This window comes from Pteropus medius, unplaced genomic scaffold, assembly GCF_902729225.1.
Source record: "Pteropus medius unplaced genomic scaffold, Ma_sr-lr_union100, whole genome shotgun sequence".
NCBI lineage: Eukaryota > Metazoa > Chordata > Mammalia > Chiroptera > Pteropodidae > Pteropus > Pteropus medius.
In genome coordinates this window covers 42886726-42905572 of record NW_024349800.1, presented here as the reverse complement: position 1 = coordinate 42905572, position 18847 = coordinate 42886726, and the positions used below count along the sequence as shown (strand labels likewise).

Sequence of the window (18847 nt, the reverse complement as noted above, 5' to 3'; positions counted from 1 at the left end):
AGTTCTTAGTGACTTGTGTGTCATTAAATTCTAGAGGTAACTCTTCATCCCTATGGATATTAATCAGTGATGCTGAAGGCTCCTTACTTCTGGGAACTCTCTCTTGTCTTGGCTTCTACTGGTTTTCCTCCTACTATTAAGAGACTCCTAATCGGTTTCCTTTTCAAGTTTCTATTCCTCTATCAGTTTCTTAAATTTGCCATTCCTCAGGGTTCCAGTTTAGGTCCTCGTCTCACTCTGCATAAGTCCCTGGATGTGTTCTTCCATTCCAATGGCTTTGAACGCCATCAGTACTATACGGTGATGCCTCTCAAATCCACACATCAAACCCATACCCGTGGCCTGAACTCCAGACCCACAACCTGTCTACTAGCCATCTTCACTTGATTGCCTAACAAATAAATCCAAAAGTGAGCTCACTATCTTCCAAACCTACTTCTGGTCTAGTTTTTTAAATCAGAAATGTGGAAGTCATCTTTGATTCTCCTTTTTTTCCCTTCCTCATCCACCCACATGGCTGTAATGGTCCTCTAACCAGCTCCCCATTTCCAGTTCTGCTCCTCTCTAATCCATTTTCAGATCTAAGAGCAAATCTGATCACAAGAATCCTAATTAAGTCCTCCAAATGCCTTCTCATAACTCTTAGGATAAAGAATAAACTCCATAACATATTTTACAAGACCCTCATGACACATTTTACCATCTGTCCTTGGCTAACTCTCTGGCTGCACCTAAAACACTCCTTCCCTCCTTTCCAGTACTAGCCAGTTATTTCATTTCTCAAATGTGCCAAATTCTTACCTCAGAAACTTTACTGCTAATACTCTTTCCCCACTTCTCATTCAACAAACATTTAGTCAGTCTACTTTTCCTGAGTAATTCTTACTTGTCCTTCAGATGTCAACTTTGAATACCACTTCCTGCAGTAATCCTTTCTTAAACACTTAAGACTAGATTTGATTTCCCCGCTATTACGCTCTATAACAAAAAACCTTTACCTTTCCCCCTTATACATGTCATTTTACTACTATAATCACTTTTTTCGTATCTTCCCTGAAAAATCCAATAGGGCTTTATCATCTTATTCACAGAATTTGGTGCTCGGTCTGACAAGTATTACACATTTAATATTTGCAAGATAAACAGGTAGTGTGAAAGATTGATAGAATGATACTAGGTACTAACTAGGTACTGTATATTAAGCAAATAAACCTGGCAGTTAGGAAGTATTTCCAGAATTTTTCCCAGTTTACAGATAAGGAATGAAGCAACCTCAGAGAGATTAGGTAATATCACAGGTATTTAACGTGTTAGAGCAGAGTCAAACTTCTTTGTATCTGATTTCAAGCCCAAACTATTCCTACTGAGCCATATTGTTTACTTATAAACATTTTGTATATATTGCAACTAGGACTTTATACTCCTAAATTGATATCTAAAAATTAGGAAACAAACTTTTTACTGTAAAAGTACTAAATAAATTCACTTCTTTGAACAAGACATTATACTGTATTTTTAGGACAGTCTTTAACAACTACCCTAGATTAAAAAAAAAAAAAAATTTAATTCAAGTGCATCTCAAGTTAAGAGACACCAAAACATAACAATTAAAAAAACAAAGGAAAAAATATGCCGTTGATCAACTGGTATTGCACTAATTCTCAAGGATTCACTATTCAACTGTGTAAATATGTTAATAACATTACCACATTGAACTGAACTATAAAATAGGCAACACGCTTAGAACTTATTTTGTAAAATTCTTTCGTACATTGTCAAATATAGAAGCAGCACATTAAAATGGGAAGAATATAAATTTTGGAATCAGACAGATGTGGGCTCAGATCCATATTCCCATTACTTAATAGCTATGTGACCTTGTATAAGTTTCTCCACTTCTCTGAGTTTTAATTTCACATAGGTACAATAAGAATAGTATTATCTTTATTGAATATCTATTTTAAGAATTATAGTAAATATACATAAAGCCCCTAGCATTTCAGTAAATATAAATAATTGATTATCTTCAGATATTTGATCCAGGAATTTAATCTGAAATTATGTCAAAAACACTCACTTGAAACATGGTGATAAGTTCTGAACAACTTTTCTTACTTCTCCCTACATCTACAAATAACTCGTCTATATTGTTTAATATCTAATTGTTTACCAGTTCTATTTTTATATTGTTTGGTGGGGTGAAAAGGAAGGTAGAAGGAAAAAGAAGAAATAACACAAAAAGATAATAAATGTGTCAGCTGTTAAAAGCTGATCTAGTTACAGAATCTGTTGTGGATGAAAGTCCAAAACAATTTTGCACCTGAAACTGAGGGATCAAAGTTTACGGGATGAAGAATTTCCCTGTAATTAAAGAAGAAATCTCTTACCTCCATAATTCCTACTCTTTTTCTCAGGATTTCAAGAGCATGATATACTTTGTACTGCACATCTCAAAGTTCCCATTAATACGGGGGAGACCCAGCAAGACTTGGTTATGTTGGTGCATGTTACCCCATGAATTCTGATCCTTTCAGTAAGTGTAGAACATAAGCAGAAAATGGGGAACTAAAAGAAAGGGGAAAAGGGAAAAGGAAGGAAGGAGGCAGAAAATAATCTAAATGACACTTGATGATTAGTGCCAAAAGGTAAGTAGGTCAAAAAAAAATAACTAATATGTAAATAATTAGAAATTACCTTGCAGTTATAAATATTGTTGCTACAAAACACTAGATATTAACTTCTTTTTAATCACTTAGACTTCCTTTAAAATTAGCTTACCAGAATCATAGCTTGGAGGCTTCATATCTCCCTGATTCAATTCTGTCCCATATTTCAACTTGTGGTATTTGGCTCTAACAAAGAAATGAGAAAATACAAACCATCTTAAAACATATTTAAATGAACTTTTAGATATGTAATAGGAGTAGTCATCAGTATGCAGTAGTCCTGGCTAACTCTCAAAGGCTCATAGCCTTCCAGGGTGTCAAAGTCATAATACAGAAGTGCTTGCCTTTATCATTTCATTGCTATATCACCAAGTGCTATTTTAACAAATAAAGGACTAACACTGGGAAACCACAAATCTTCCTTCTGTAGTTACTAATGAACATACTGACATTCTAGTTTTTGTTGTATTTAAATTTTCTTGATGACTGCTAGAGTATAATTCTATTATTGAAAGCAGTAGACAAAGTTTGTATTGTGAAATAAGCTTGTAAAAGACTAATCTTTCACAAAATTGAGTTTTAAAAAAATCATCTGTAATACTGTGCCTTGTCAGGCAATCGTGACTTGCCAAATATGCATTACATTGAGCAATCCAAAGGAGGGAGGAGCAACCAGCCTAAATCATCAATGTTGAATAAGATATTCCAACAGGAATGAATAATTTTTTTAATAGTGAAAGTATCCTTTGCCTTTTCAGGAAGAACTCAGAAAGAACTGTGAACAGGAATTCTTGTCTATCTTCTAAAAACTATCCAAATGTTATTTCTGGTTAATCTGACTTAACCATCCCAGATTTAACCATCTGAGACCAGAAAAATAATCCAGATAAGGTAAAAAAATTTAAGGTTAACTGAAAATGGCCATACTTACTTAATGTATCTGTATATTTTGACTTGTTTCCCTAAATATTTAGGTCATTTACAATAAATATTCAACACAATGAGATTGCGATAATTACAACAATAATAATTTGAAAACCTAGGTAATAAAGAAGTAATGAAAGGATAACAAGGCTGAATTTGAAAGGTTTTTTTTGTTAAAAACTAATTGAGCACTTACTATACAGTTTTTATATTTCAAGAAAAGTATTAAAAAAATGAAAATTATTTGCTCAACTGTGTGAAGTACAAGAACTCTTCATATTATTGTGTATAATTATTTTGCAGTTAAAACAGTAAAGTCAACATTTTATATAGAGGGGAATCTTAAGAAAACCTATAAAAACTATAGACAGCTGATGTTCTATTTCTTAAGGTAGGTGGTGAGTACATTAGTATTTTTTATATTAGTCTTTATATGTTTTGAATATAGATAAAATGTTTTGTAGTAATATGTACCCATTAAAAAGAAAAAAAATTGTCTTCTAATATGGACTGATCTCTAAGCTTAAGCAAAAAAACAAGGTACAAAATACTACGTACATTTGTGTTTTATATGTGATATATATATATTTATATATTTATATATATGTAAATACTATGTACATTTGTGTTTTATATGTGAGATATATATATATATATATCTCACATATATGAGATTATATATCTCATATGCATAATGAACATTTCTGGAAGGATCCATGATACATAAGACATCAGTTAAAGAGATTTCCTTTGGGAAGGGAAATCAGTGAACCGATGCAGAAGGGAGACTATTTTGTGTTATTTGGCTAATTAACCATATGTATTTCTTTATTTTTAGTAAACATTTCATTCCAAATTACCTAGAACTTCTTTTTTTTCTATTCTCAATGCTTCTCTTAATCACAAAAATTTTATCACCAGGCTAAACATTTCCCGGTCTATTTCAATTTGTAATAATGCTGATTAGTAGAGGGTAAGATTTATATCTATTAATTAGACTTATAGTTACCAGAAAGTAAACAAGGTTCTTACTGTAATTGTTGATGTTCAGATTTTTCAGAAACATACTTCATCTACCATAAGACAAAGTAACAATACCTCCCAGAAGTCAAAACAACAATTGAAAGTAACTGGCCAGGGGAAAGAATAGAAGTACCAATAAAATTTTATAAAGTTAATTTATATATTTTTGTGTGTGTATATGCATATATGTGTGTGTGTGTGTGTGTGTGTGTGTGTGTGTGTGTGTGTGTGTGTGTGTGTAAGAAAAACATTTTCGAAAACAAAATACTGCATTATAGTGCATTCTAGTGGTCTTAGGAAAAACTGCAACCAAGAAACAAAAAAGGGAATAGAAAACATTTTATATAATATATGTAACAAAAATAATAAAATGCTATGAACTAACATTTCATGATAACTTAGACAAAAAAATTAGACAAAGACAAAAATAAGTAAAGAACTGCTCTGTTTGCAACCTGTGTTGCCTTAAATCTGTCCCCTTGCTGAATTGTTAAATTCACAAAAAAATAATTTACAGAAACTTGCTGAACTTAGTAACATCCCCTTTGAAGTCAATATGCTAAAATACTTTCTTACTCATATTGTTTCCCATTATTTTAATACTTCATCTCACTATGTTACTAATCTTCTTGTTCCCTAATCTTTTTCTATCTAAATCTGACTGTAAGTTAAAAGCAGAGCTCATGTCTAAGAACTGTATATTTGATACATAGCTAGACCTCCTAATTGGCTTCTACTGGATAAAAAAGCATAAAATTATATAATTATATTAAAGAAGTCCCATTACAGTTTTGTTTTAAAGTCAGATATAACATGCTAAGAATATAACATGGCATCTCAATTACATTTTAAAAATGGATGTTAAAAATAATTTGATTAAATCTGTTATTGAATTCTTATGACATGTCAGGTACTCTATAGAAATAACCTCCAGCTTGTAGTCAGTCATAAGGGGGAAGGCAAGGAGATGCCTAAGAGACAGAAATGTAAATGACTATAGCACACTGTGGGGTAAGAGTTATATTACTTGTTACAGGAATTCAGATAAAAGATTATCTAATTTTGTCAAAGGTGGTGTCAAGGAGGCCTACCAAAAAGAAGGGAACACATGAGATTTTACCTAAACTCAAAACACCAGTAGTTTCCCAGTCAGGTGAATGGAATTATGTAGAGGGCATTCTTTTCAGAAGGAACATCTTAAATGTCCTCAAAGTGTAAAAACAAACAAACAAAAAAATACAAAGTGGGTCAAAAAACAGCTAACAGTGTGTGCATGAGTTCGCATGTGTATGTATAGGACCAGAAAGGGGCCTCGATGTAAAAGATTTTACAAAGAACTATGAAATTAGCCAGATATTTTTGAACAGGTATATAATATCTGTGTGTTAGAAAATGAGTCCAATGGATGTGGAAGATGAATTAGAATATGGAAATATTAGAAATAAGGAGGACAGTAGTGCAGATAAAAGAAATGAGGAAAAATGGAAGAAATGTTTCAGAATTATATTTTATGTAAAATTTGAAGTTCTTCACTATTGAAGTTACTGAAGTTACCTTAGACTGTGTATTCTTGGAAAATTGTTTACCTGTAAATTTGCTCATTTTGTAAATTTTATCACACTTAACTAAGTAGACTGCTTTCATAAGCCCATTGCTAGGTGAGTAAGTAATCCTGCTGTAATGTTAAAGGTTCAGTTTTATTTAATTTTAGATCTTCTTAAGTAGGACTATTTAGAAAACCTATAACACAGCAATTCAAACCATGATCCCCACTACGGTGTTTCTAGATTAAATGACAAGATGTGTAGAATTTGCTCTAAAATAGATCAAGAAAAAGCAAGACTGACAAAAACGTTAATGTTTATGGCTTGGCGGTGTACATAAAAGATATTAGTCTCTCTACATTTATGCTTCAATTTTTTTTTAATTGGCTTAAGGCTTATGGCATTAAAAAATAATTTCAGAATCAAGAGAAAAAAATATTTTACAGTTCCAAAGTTTTTAAAAATTACTTGCATTAAGGCATTAGAAAAAAAATTTCAAAGTAAAAAAACAAATGTTTAAGAGCACTAATCTACAAAGAAATGCTTTTTAAAAATTCCTTAATTTACTACAATTCAACAGTGCCATTACATCAGGAATAATCTCAAATCATTCCATAAGCTTCAAAAGATAAAAATAATCAGAGATTCTTTTCCAAGAGAATCCCATTAGTGTAAAAAAAAAAAAAATCTTCCCTAGGAGCAGCCAGTTCTTTATCTCTTCTGTTCCCCAAAGTCAAGCTACTGGAAAAATATGCGACTTTTATCTGTCTCCACTTTATCTATCCTTCTCACTTCTCAATTCCATGATCTGGTTTATGTTCCTACTACCTCACTAAAGCTGTTCTGGCAAGGATACCAATAAGCTCCTAACTGGCAAATCCAAATGACTATTTCAGCATACAATTTATTTGGAGTTTGTCTGGCACCTGCGATTGTCAAACTCCCACCTTCTTTAGCTTGCTTCCAATATACTGCTCTCTCCTTCCTTTTCCAACCACTGTTTTGTTGGCTCTTCTTCCTCTGCCTTTTCTTCCAAATAATTCCATTTCCTACGGCTCCTGTGGTTCTCTTCTCTTCCCACAATACTTGTTCTGCTTATCTCAACTATTTCTATAACTTTACTCACAATATTGATGATTCCCAAATACACATCTCTAGTTATGTGTTGTCTACCACATCTACTTTTCGACCCTTAATTCTTATCCTTAATTCATTTGTTAATTTCCAAAAAAAAAAACAAAACAAAACAAAAACCTCACACTTCAAACCAGAAACCTAGGAATCATTCTTGAATTATCTTTCTTCCTTATTCCCTATGCCCAATCATCTTCCAAACTGTATGAATTCTTTCTACTTAAAATGTTCCATGACTGATGTCTCCCCCAGTCCAGCAGCTACTATGTTATCATTCCTCATCCTAGACTATTACGAACTTCTTGCTTGTATTAACAGACCATTCCAGTCCATCCTCCACACTGAGATCTGTATGATCTTTCTAAAATCTACTTCACACTATTCCATGCTTAAAACCTTTCAAATGCATGACGACTAAATACAATAAGTATTCCTAGACTAGGACCTGGACCAGGGGGAAAAAAAACTCAAGATCATTACTGGGACATTTGGTGGGGAAAAAAATGCTATAAAGATCATCATTAGAACATATGAATACGGGCTATGTTAGATAATGGAACTATAGCAACATTAAATTTCCTTAATTCGACAATGAGCTATAATTATACAAGGCAGTGTCCTTGATCTTAGAATATATACACAGAAGAATTTAGGGGAGAAGGAACATAATGTCTACAACTAAGTAGCAAATGATTCAGGAAAAAACAATATGTTATAGTGTGCATGATAAAAGTAAAACCCCATCAACTAGTAAATTGGGTAAATGGTATACAGTTCTTGCAACTTTTTATTAGTTTGAGATTATTTCAAAATAAGTTTTGAAAATGTTCAATGTTCCCTATCATGTGTAAGATTAAAGTTTCAATTCCTAAATTAAAGGTTCCATGATCTGGCTCTTGCCCATATCTACCGTTTTCGTTTACCAAATCACAACAAATGTCCTACCTTCCATACACAGTAATTACAAATTTCTGAGACACCCAACTACTTTATTCCATGTCAAACATATCTTCTCTACTTGCAGAACCTTACCTATCTGGCAAACACATTATTTTTTTATGTTGATGTTCAAGTCTCACCTCCTTTAATTACACTCTTTTCTACTTTCATCTTCCAGACAGAAATAACCACTCCCTTCTTTGTGAACCCATAGTACCCTGTACAGACTTCTCCCAAAGCACCTATCAGACTGCACTGCAACTCTGTGGTTCCTAAGTCTGCTTCCAGTTACTCTAGGCCCTTAAAGACAAGAACTATGACTATGTTTATACTCAGCTCCAACACAGTGCTGAAGTTGGATTCATAGATTAGTGAATATGTTAAATGAGAAGGGACACACACATACATACACACAAACACACTACATTCTTGGTTACTGCAGGATTTGTATATTTCAATTCTGTCATAGGAGATAGGATGATGTACAGGCTTCAGGAGCAGACAGATCTGAGGGATCTGAATCACGGCAACTCTAGTTACTTAGTTTTTAAGCCTCAGAGCCTAGTATATAGTAGTTAATAGTTGCCATTTTAATGTTAACACTCTCTCTCTTATGCCTATAACTCAGAGAGCTTAAAAGGTCAAATATTCCCAAGTTATTACTTTTAAAAATGTAGTTAATTTTGTTTTCCCCACCTCCCCAATGCAGTTTTCAATCAACTTCTCAAGGAAAAGGACTGCCTGTTTTTCACTAAGACATCAATCTACTTTCAATCTCTTGTGCCATTTAAAGACCCCACAGGAAGGTAAACGCAATTTCCAACAGTTTTGTCTATTTCTTGATAATCATAAATATCATCTGTTACTTTATAGTAGTTTTGCAAATAGCTCATTCATCAACTTCAAAATACTAAGAAAAGCATGTGATCATCAAAACTAAAACAAAATTGAGAACTTCAGTATCACCTATCAAGTACTCAAAACAAAGAACTTTCACACTGCTGACAAGAAAATCCACAGACCATCCATTAAAGCAAATAAACTTAATTCATATGAAAACTTTCAAAACTCTCATCTATGACCGATTATCCTTTACTTATGACCCAAGTTTAGTTACTTGAGTATCTCGGACACCAGCAAAATAGAAAGGTAAAATTTGCTTCTGAAAGGATATGAAGCTGATAGCAAAGAAACGAAACACCAAAAAAAGTCTATAAAAAGATAGTCTGCCAGAACAATTTTTTTCCAAAGAAAATACATCAAATGAATAATACTGGATGATAGGAAAAGGGTTGTAAGCATTATAGAAATTTCTTTTACAACCAAAAAACTATTTTACTTCCATAAAGAAATGAATATTAATAGTTCAAGATGCATGTGTTTCTTAAGAAAGGGCAAGGTAGGGAAAAATACTGCTAAAATTTTTTAATCACATGAATCAGTTTATTGGTCATTATTATTAAAAATTAATAAATTAAATTAACATATTACAGAAGCTATTTCCTGAATTCAGAAGTATAAAGTATTAAAATTGGGGGATTTGTTTTAGGAATGACAGAAACATTATTCTAAAATTTAAGAGAACACTATTTTCCACCATACTGAATTACCTTTCCTGTTTAAGAGCATACTCCAACATTTTGATCCTCCTCACAAGATCCTTCTTCAAATTTTCTTGACCTTTCCTTTCCCCCTGAAGGAAGGCAATCTGCGCCTGAGGAAGGAAAAGAAAGACAAAACTCAGTTTAGACCAAATAAAATTTTTTAAAAACTCAACTGAAGAAAGAACCTTTGGAAGGCAGGACTAAATGCAAAATTTTTTCTTTACGTATCTGTCACAAAGTAAGTAAGTACAGAGAAGGCATTGACTGCATTAAAAAAAAAAAAAAAAGAAAGGCTTTTTTCTTAAAGGACATCTGTATGCATTTTACTTCTGACTAGGGAGGTTACAAGGTATAGTCCATATCATCTAAGAGTCTATAATCTAAAACAATCTATAATCTAAATGCAGACATATGCAAAGTATACAGTATGAGTATATTCAAGTGTTTGTTCCCAAGGCATTGAGGGGTTTTCTCTTTTATACAGAGTGAAGATGAGGAAAGAAGGAAAAGTGAAATCATGAGTTCTTATGATACACTTGCAAATAAGAGTTCTCAGAGCTTCACCATACATTTAAATTTGTGGTGGATTCCTTGTTGAAAGACTTTATCCTGGACCTCCTCTACAAACAATAAATAGCTGCTTTTCTTCCACCTCCCCTCCTGGAGATTTAATATGCAGGAAAAAATAAAGTGAAAGTTGGAAAAAGGAAAATTAAACATAATGGTCCTCAGTTGTTTGCTGGCTCCTCCAAAGAATTACCAAGCGGGGAAAAAACCTACATTTTAACATGAAACACTGTGAAACGCTTGTCTTCAGTAAAACAGGGGGCTAGGAATGAGCTAGGAATGAGCTGCTCTCCAGAATAATTAAAAAGTTACTTGTTAAAGTAACTCCTAACACTACTAAGAGCAGTGTAGGAGGCCTAGTTAAGGGCCATCAAAAATAACTATATTTCACTATTCCCATATGTTTTCTCTCCCATTTTTATTATATTAACCTAGACAACAATGTTATTTACATTTCTACAGTGCTTTCCATTTAAGTAAGCAAAAACTTACATTTAATGGTGATCTTACCACATCCTTAAGGAATTGTAGAGATTGTCCAACTAAAGTTTAGGGAGCGAGCCATTAAACTTACTTCTACTTAGTTTGAATGATACTAATTTCTATTGATTTGGTACCAAAATGAACATAAAATCCAACTCACTGAGCTTCTTATAACTTTCAAGATGTAGGTGGTGGTGTTTTTGTTCTCATTTCAATGAGCTTTTAAAATTTTAATTGCAATTAAAAGGATTATCTTATTGAAATAATTTAAAATAGTCTAAAAATAATTCAATTGTATACACAAAAGATATCAAATACCTATACTTAATGATCATAAAAACTTACTGAAATTACGCATTCTGCAATGAGATCATTTTATATAAGCATAATAATAATACAATACATGCATTTAAAGCTGACGAAAATGAAAGTCTTGTCAAAAACATGTGACAGCCCAACTTGTTTGGCCAAACCATGCTCTGGCATAGAATTCTATACACTCTTCAAAATGGCTTTAATTAAAAATAATCATCTAATCAATATAAGCATATAATCAAAGTAATAATAAAATTATTTATCATTTCCTTCCTCTCCATATCTTTTGGCTACTTTCCTATTTCTACCACCATCACTGGTCCCAGATGATTCTGAAACTTCAGCCTATATACTCAAATATAGTCAGCTTTAAATGCATGTATTGTGACTCATTCCCCAAGACACCAGCTATCTCCTTATGCTCCCAGTACACTTGCTTTCCTATCTTCCTATCAATTCACATATTGGATAACTAAACACTTAATAAAAACACAATGACCAAAATTGTTAAAGAGAAAGATTACAAAGATGAAGGTGCCCAGAAAAGGCAAGCAAAAAGGAGTAATATCTGTGATATTCCTTGCTGATCACAGAACACCACCGTGATACTTCGGCCAAAGATGCATAACCTAAAATCTATCACAAGGAAACATCAAGCAAATTCAAATTTTACATTAACTTTCTTGTAATCTTCAAAAGTATCAGGTAATAAAAGTCAAAGAAAGACTGTTTCAGATTGAAGGATACTAAAAAGACATGAATAATGTATGATTCTGGGCTGAATCTGGCTATAAAAGGACTTTATTGGGACAACTGGCAAAACATGAATGGGGTCTGAAGATTAGATGGTAGTAATATATTAGTGTTAGTTTCCTGTTTTTGATGGCCTTATGTGGTTACATAGGACAGTACTTGTTTTAGGAAATAAACCCTAGCGTAGTTGGTAGGAGACAACAGGCCATCAGGTTGGCTGGCAACTTGCCCTCAAATGGTTTAGGAAAAAAGATTCTTTGTGCTGCTCTTGAAACTCTTCTGTCAATATACAATTTTTTAAAAATTTGAAACAAACACTATGCCAACTTCTTTAATGTGATAAGATACAAACAATATAATTGAAAACCAGCATTTTACATAATGAAGAGACCCTAGAAGTGCTGACAATCAGAAAAAAAAACAAGAATGTTTATTTTTACACCACAAATATTTAACATTGTTCTGGAGGTGGTGGCCGATATCATTAGTTACGAAAAAAACAAGTTTAAAAATAGAAAAGAGGAAATAAAATTACTATTTGCAAATGACAGGAGTGGATACTTGGAAAGTCCAAGAAAACAACCTATAAACTATTATAAAAAATAAAGGAGTTTTAGTAAAGTAGCTGCATATAAAATAATAAATTGAAATGCACGGGCATCTATAAAAGCAACCAGTTGGATAATATAATGAAAGAAAACGCTCCCATTTATAACAAAAATGATTAGAATAAACCTTATAAGAAAAATATAAAAGCTAAATGGCACTAAGGAGCACAAAAATTGACTGGAACAAATGAGAAGCAAAACGATGTTCTTAAAAAGAATACGCATTACATGTGATTTCATTTCTCCCTAAATTAATCTTTAACATTATGCAAGCCAATTAAAATACCAACAGGGTGTTTTTGAAAAGCTTCATACACGATGATGATTCTAAAGTACATATAAAAAATTAAATAAGCAAGAATAAACAAATTACTTAAAAGCTCTAAAATATTTTAAAACTTATTATGATTCTATAGTCACTTAAAAAGTGGTACCGATGCTTGAACAGATAGAGATGTGGTAAAGACAATCCAAAAACAAACCCAAATACATAGAGAATTTAGTAAAAGCTAAAGATGACACTGCATGCATATCACAGGGGACAATGTAAATTATTCAATAAATGTTGATAGGCAGCCATCTGAAAAATATTTCTTGCATCAAAACAAATGCCAAATAGATCAGAAAACTGTAAAGGAACCCCAATGCATTCAAAGAAAAGGTAGAGTTTGTTTTTGTTTTAATAACCTCAGGGTTAAGAATGCCTTTCTAGACAACTCAAAACCATAAAAGACTAATAAATTTCACCTCAAAAAATAAAATATTTACGTATGTCAATAAAAAGGTTGCTGAAAAACTATCATGAGAAATAAGAGAATTCTTTTTTAATGAATATCAATAGGAAAACGGATATATCACAAATCACAAGAGTTTTCTTAATACATTAAGAGCACCTACAAATCAATAAGAAAAAGATAATGAACAAAGGACATATTATAGAAGGAAATACAAAAAGATCAAACATATTAAAAAGATGTTCAATGTCACATGTAAGAGAAATGCCAATTAAAAGTAAAATCAGATTTCTCCTCCATCAGGTCAATAAAGTTCAATAATTTAATAATACAATATGGTGAGGAAAAATTGTATTTTGGCTGTGGTGATATAAATCGGTTTTATCACTATATTGGATAATTTGGCAACATCTATCAACTTTGTAAATGCATAACTCTACGCAACAATTCTAATTCTAGATTGTTATCCTTCAAACGTATTTACATGTGTGAAATGATATATCAAAAAAATACAGACAAGAATATATGTACGATTCAAATGACCATATATAAGGAAATGGTTAAATCATGAATACAACTGGAAGAAAATAGGTCCTGAACTAAGATTATAAAAATAAAGGAAGAGTTAATGTGTTAATTTTTTCCCCTCTGGAAAAATCTACTCAGAAAGTTAGAAACAAAAGGTCTTAAAACACATATCCTTACAAAAGAAAGCTAATTCCTTCTGTAAAAACAACATGAATCTAAAATGTGATAATTAGTATAAATCCTTCACCCTTTCAAAATAAATATTAAATATCAAGTAAAGATTCTTCTAATCTGGCAGGATAGTATTGTCTGAACTGGATTATTTAATTGAAAAGGCAGGGGGAAGGAGAGAGACAGAAGGGAGGATTAAAGGAAGAATGGGAAGGAAGGAAGGAAGGAAGAAGGAAAGCGGGATATGGCTATACAAAGGATTACTATGCAGTTGTTACAGATGTGCAGCTGTAAAATACTGATATAGAATGATATACAAGACAGATTAAATAAAAAAATAACAAAAAAGTTAAGACCCAAATACTGTATGTAGTTTGAAACCATTTGGTTTTCTTAAAAAAGAAAAGGTAAATATATCATTATGCTTCTACATGTAGATAATATCTCTGGAACGATTCACAAGTAGGTAGTAACTGTGAACTTCTCTAAAGAAAGTAACTGAGTGGCTAGGCGAGAGAAGGATAGGTAGGAGTTGAACCTACATTTAAGTGTATACATTCCCTCCCCACTTATACCTTTTGAATGCTGTACCACAAGTATGTTACTATGCATAAAGTCTCTTAATCGAAAAATTTTAAGGCTATTACAGCCAAACAAAATTCGTTCAACAGCTTTGGTTCCACAAGCCACCAGTTTACAGATTGTCTTAGATATTTTGATTCAAATTCATTATTATTACAAAGGAGAAAAAAGAAGCACTAAGAGATTAAACGTTTTGTATTCTAAAGGGGAATAGCATTCTTACAAATGAATGTGACAGTCCAAGACCATGAATGAATCGGCACTTAAAAAACTCAAGGCGCACACCCAACGTGGTGGGGGTATTAGCAACAAGGATATAACAAAGAATGTATGGTCTAAAAGCCCCTTAAAATTTCTTCCTGCACATCTACAAGGGATGTAGGGAGATAGTATATCACACTACAACGTAATTCCTTCTGAAATAAGAGACACGGACCTCTAGTTAGAGAGTAAGTATATTCCTAGTCTCCAACATTGTCCAATAATACGGAATAGCGATGAATCCAGCTATTTACTTTTTTACTTTATAGGTACACTTCTCCATGTACCATTAAGCTGCAATTTGAATACTTTTTTAGAAATCTTGTCTCTGCCTGCACTAATTGTCACTTTGACATTCTCTCATACAGTAAACTCTGCTGAACTTTTCAGATTTCCAGGAAAAGTGAGATTAAAACGAGCAACAGAAATCTTTTATTATTATTATTATTATTATTATTATTATTATTATTATTTATGCCTACAGCACCTGGTCTTCCTAGGTGGTCTACCATCCAAGTACTAACCAGGCCTGACCCTGCTAAGCTTCTGAGATCAAACATCAGGCTTGTTCAGCATGGCATGGCTGTAGACCTTGGATCATGGCTCCACTGGGGCGCGAACCCAGGACCTTCTGCATGTAAAGCAGACATGCTAACCGCTGCACTATGGAACCACGTCCCAAGCAATAGAAATCTTAACCAAAAAAATGCAATTCAATCTGATCAAGTAGTTAAGGTATAGAAATAACTTTAAAGTGTTACAAATAAAATAATATTTTTAAAAATTATAAGCCATCACACTTCCATGTATCCGCAAAAATAAACCTAATAGTAATGGAACCTATTTTTAAAAAGAAAATTTTGGAATTATCTTCAAGGAAAATAAAACTTCCATGAAGCCTTATAAGTTTTTTATATTATATATCTAAAATGAGGCCTTCTATTTCCTAACCATTAGAAATAAAAAAGATAAAAACAAATGTGGATATTTTATTATTTAAGTCTATATGGTAAATAGGAAATTCATTTCTGTATTATTTTCAATTCTAATTTGTCAAAAGGATATATAAGGAATATAAACCTGCTACATGTAAGCAGGTTCATCTACATCCACAGGGATATTTAATAAACAATTAAATTATTTTAAATGTACTATTTAATTTACTGAAACCACTTAAACTATCCTGCACTCTAAAATTAAAAAAGGGTTAAAACTCAAAACTGAAATCACTGAAAGGTATATTCAAAATGAAAAATATGGAAAATACTAGTTTAGGTTGGATACTTTTCAGTTGTTTCTTGGTCATCTACTATGTGAAAGAAAGAACGCTCACTTTTACAAAAACTTAAAGTACAAGAAACTGGATTATTTTAAGGGGTCTCACTCTCAAACTCAAAAATAAAAGAAATACTTGAAAAGTCAATAATAAAACTTATGGAATAGAACACAATGAAGTTTCAATAATTTTATATCTTAGTGTCTTCTATAAACTACACCTATTCCCTCTGCAAAGTTTTGGATTATTCTCTTAAACGTAGGCTCCTAGTTGGTCTTCTCTAGCATATAATCATTGCCTCTAGTGAGCCCTCTCTCCTAAAGACAGCGTCAGGACTTGGTGACATCAAACTTTAGTATCGGAATCACCTAGAGGACTTGTTAAAACACAGATTTCTTGGGCCAGGCCCACCCTCAGTTTCTAATTCAACAGGTCTGGAGTGGGGCCTGAGAATTTACATTTCTAGTGTGTACACGGGTAATGCTATGCTGGACTGTGAAGCAACACTTGAACCACTGACTTACACCACCTGTGACATATTAGAAGGCCAACATTAAAGCAAATAGGCTGATGAAGAGCAAGGTACAGAGCTGTCTCAGAACCCCAGCTCTTTACTCCACAGAAGTATGAAACCTTACATAGGCACTCAAGCTGGCAAACAAGTACACACTAGCTTTTTGATTCTCTCCGAAATTCCTTGTTTATGACTGTGTTTTTAGCTATATCCTGATAAGAAAATAAAATCGACCATTTTTCATTCAATTCAATCATGTCTTTGGGGAATACCTACTACCCACACGGTCCAAACTGCTTTAAGGGAATACACAGGAAAGACAAATAAAACCAAGTTCCTACTTGCAATACACCTCCAATCTAGTTAGGGTGCAAGACCAGAACACATACATAAACAAAAAAGCTAACACGAAACAGTGCAGTGTCCTAATAAATGAGGCTTTTGAGTCATAGATGTAAAATATTCACATTTATTCATTTAAATATTAACTGGCACCTACTTTGTACCAGGAAAAATTACTGACAGGAGGACTAAAGTAGTGACAAAACAAATAAAACAGCTCACAGTCAAGTGGATAAAACATGTATGCTGAATAAAACCTGCGCGGACTGGTAGCATATGTTATATGCAACTAGAACTAGAAACATAGTTACAGTCAAAAGTGACGAATATAAAAATAAACACGAATAAAATATAACAGGATGCCTATTTAATTCTCAAGTCAAGTACAGAACTGCTGTTCAACTAAAAACTTTAATTTTAATCTGGTATTAATGTCACATCTAGCTTTATCTTTTAACAAACTAGTGAGTTTCCTAAAATTTTTCTCAAATTTATCTAACATTCCTTTCAATCATAAATTTTACTTTATTTATTCAATAATTTTCAGAATATAAATGTCCAAAAACAGTTCCTTCCTATACATCCTTTTTCAAGAGACTTAATACCACTTAAAGGGCAAATTAAAAAGGAAACAAAGGATTTAAGAAAGAAGAGTTCTAACAATGGATAGAAGCAAAAGAAAGTTCTAGGGTAAGATCTGCCTCACAGGCCTAAATAGCAAGTAGCCAACATTAGAGCAAGACAGGAAACTCTAGGAATAAGCTCAATAGTTGAAAAAAAAGAGACAGGGGCCTGAGAAATTATTTAGTAAGTTTCACCACATATAAATTTGTGTTTAAAAGCTACTGGAGTATGTGGGGAAAAAGTAGAACAATGTTCAAAGAAAATTAAACCATGAAAAAAATGAGGTAATTATTACCTCCTGGAAAACAAAATGTTTTCAATTATTTATACTATTATACTATAGTAAACAATTATTGGGGACAAATACTATTATACTATAGAAACAATTATAGTATACTATTTGGCTGGCTCAGAAGTGGATCTTATTTACATATATTTGCATAATAACATAAACATTACTTTTAAACATTTTGATATAACTGGGGGATAGGAAGCAGAGTGGAGAAGTAAAAGTGGATGACATAGCTAAACCTTCATCTATCATACATGAAGTTAGTAGATAGTATTTCAAACTGACAAAGAGGGAGTAGTATACGAATATTGTTTTGAAATATAAATAAATAACGGGAAAGGCAATTAAGAGCTTTTAAAAATGGTTGATTCTGAGGAGTTATACTTAGAGGCAGGGAATGGCACATCAGGGAACAACTATCTTTTATCATAGCCTTTTAGTACTATTTATCTTTAACTACATGCCTGTATTGTTTTGACCAAAATAAAAATTAAAAATATCTATTCGACGATTTATCAACTATCAATACAGCCTGGTACTGAATGGTTCCATTTAAAGTAATTAGTAAACTATGAACTTCTTTAAAATACAAACTGTGCCTTAATTACCTTTGGATCACTAGTGCCTAGCAAAGTTTCTGGCACAAAATCACTGTTTAGTGAGCTTTTGATAAACAGAATAAAAGTGAACAGAACAGAGATTTCCACAAGTGATTCACACTATTCTACTAAGTAAAAACATGTTAAGTCAGAAGTAATACAATATCAGGGAAAGACCACGATTTAATACTTGTTAGGACCAAAAAGAAATCATTTTGAAAGGAAATAACTTAGTCATTCATATTCTAACCAATATACTGCAATAAAACTCATCCATTCATTTCTTGAGTGCTTACTGTGTAACAAAACTGTGCTAAGCACTGGAAGAACAGTCCCGCCACAGACACAGTCTATTATTTTCAGA

The 18847-nt window shown here is 32.5% G+C and overlaps 1 protein-coding gene across 2 annotated transcripts in view; it reads right to left on the bottom strand.

Annotated features, from left to right (window-relative positions):
* The window catches only part of STRN (striatin), an 80512-nt gene that overhangs the window by 44324 nt on the left and 17341 nt on the right, over positions 1–18847 (bottom strand). For both annotated transcript variants that reach the window (XM_039887415.1, XM_039887416.1), the window contains exons 2-3: positions 9841–9944; positions 2779–2852 (exon numbers count right to left, since the gene is read on the bottom strand). In XM_039887415.1, coding sequence (XP_039743349.1) covers positions 2779–2852; positions 9841–9944 — 178 coding nt within the window. The remainder of the gene's footprint in view (positions 1–2778; positions 2853–9840; positions 9945–18847) is intronic.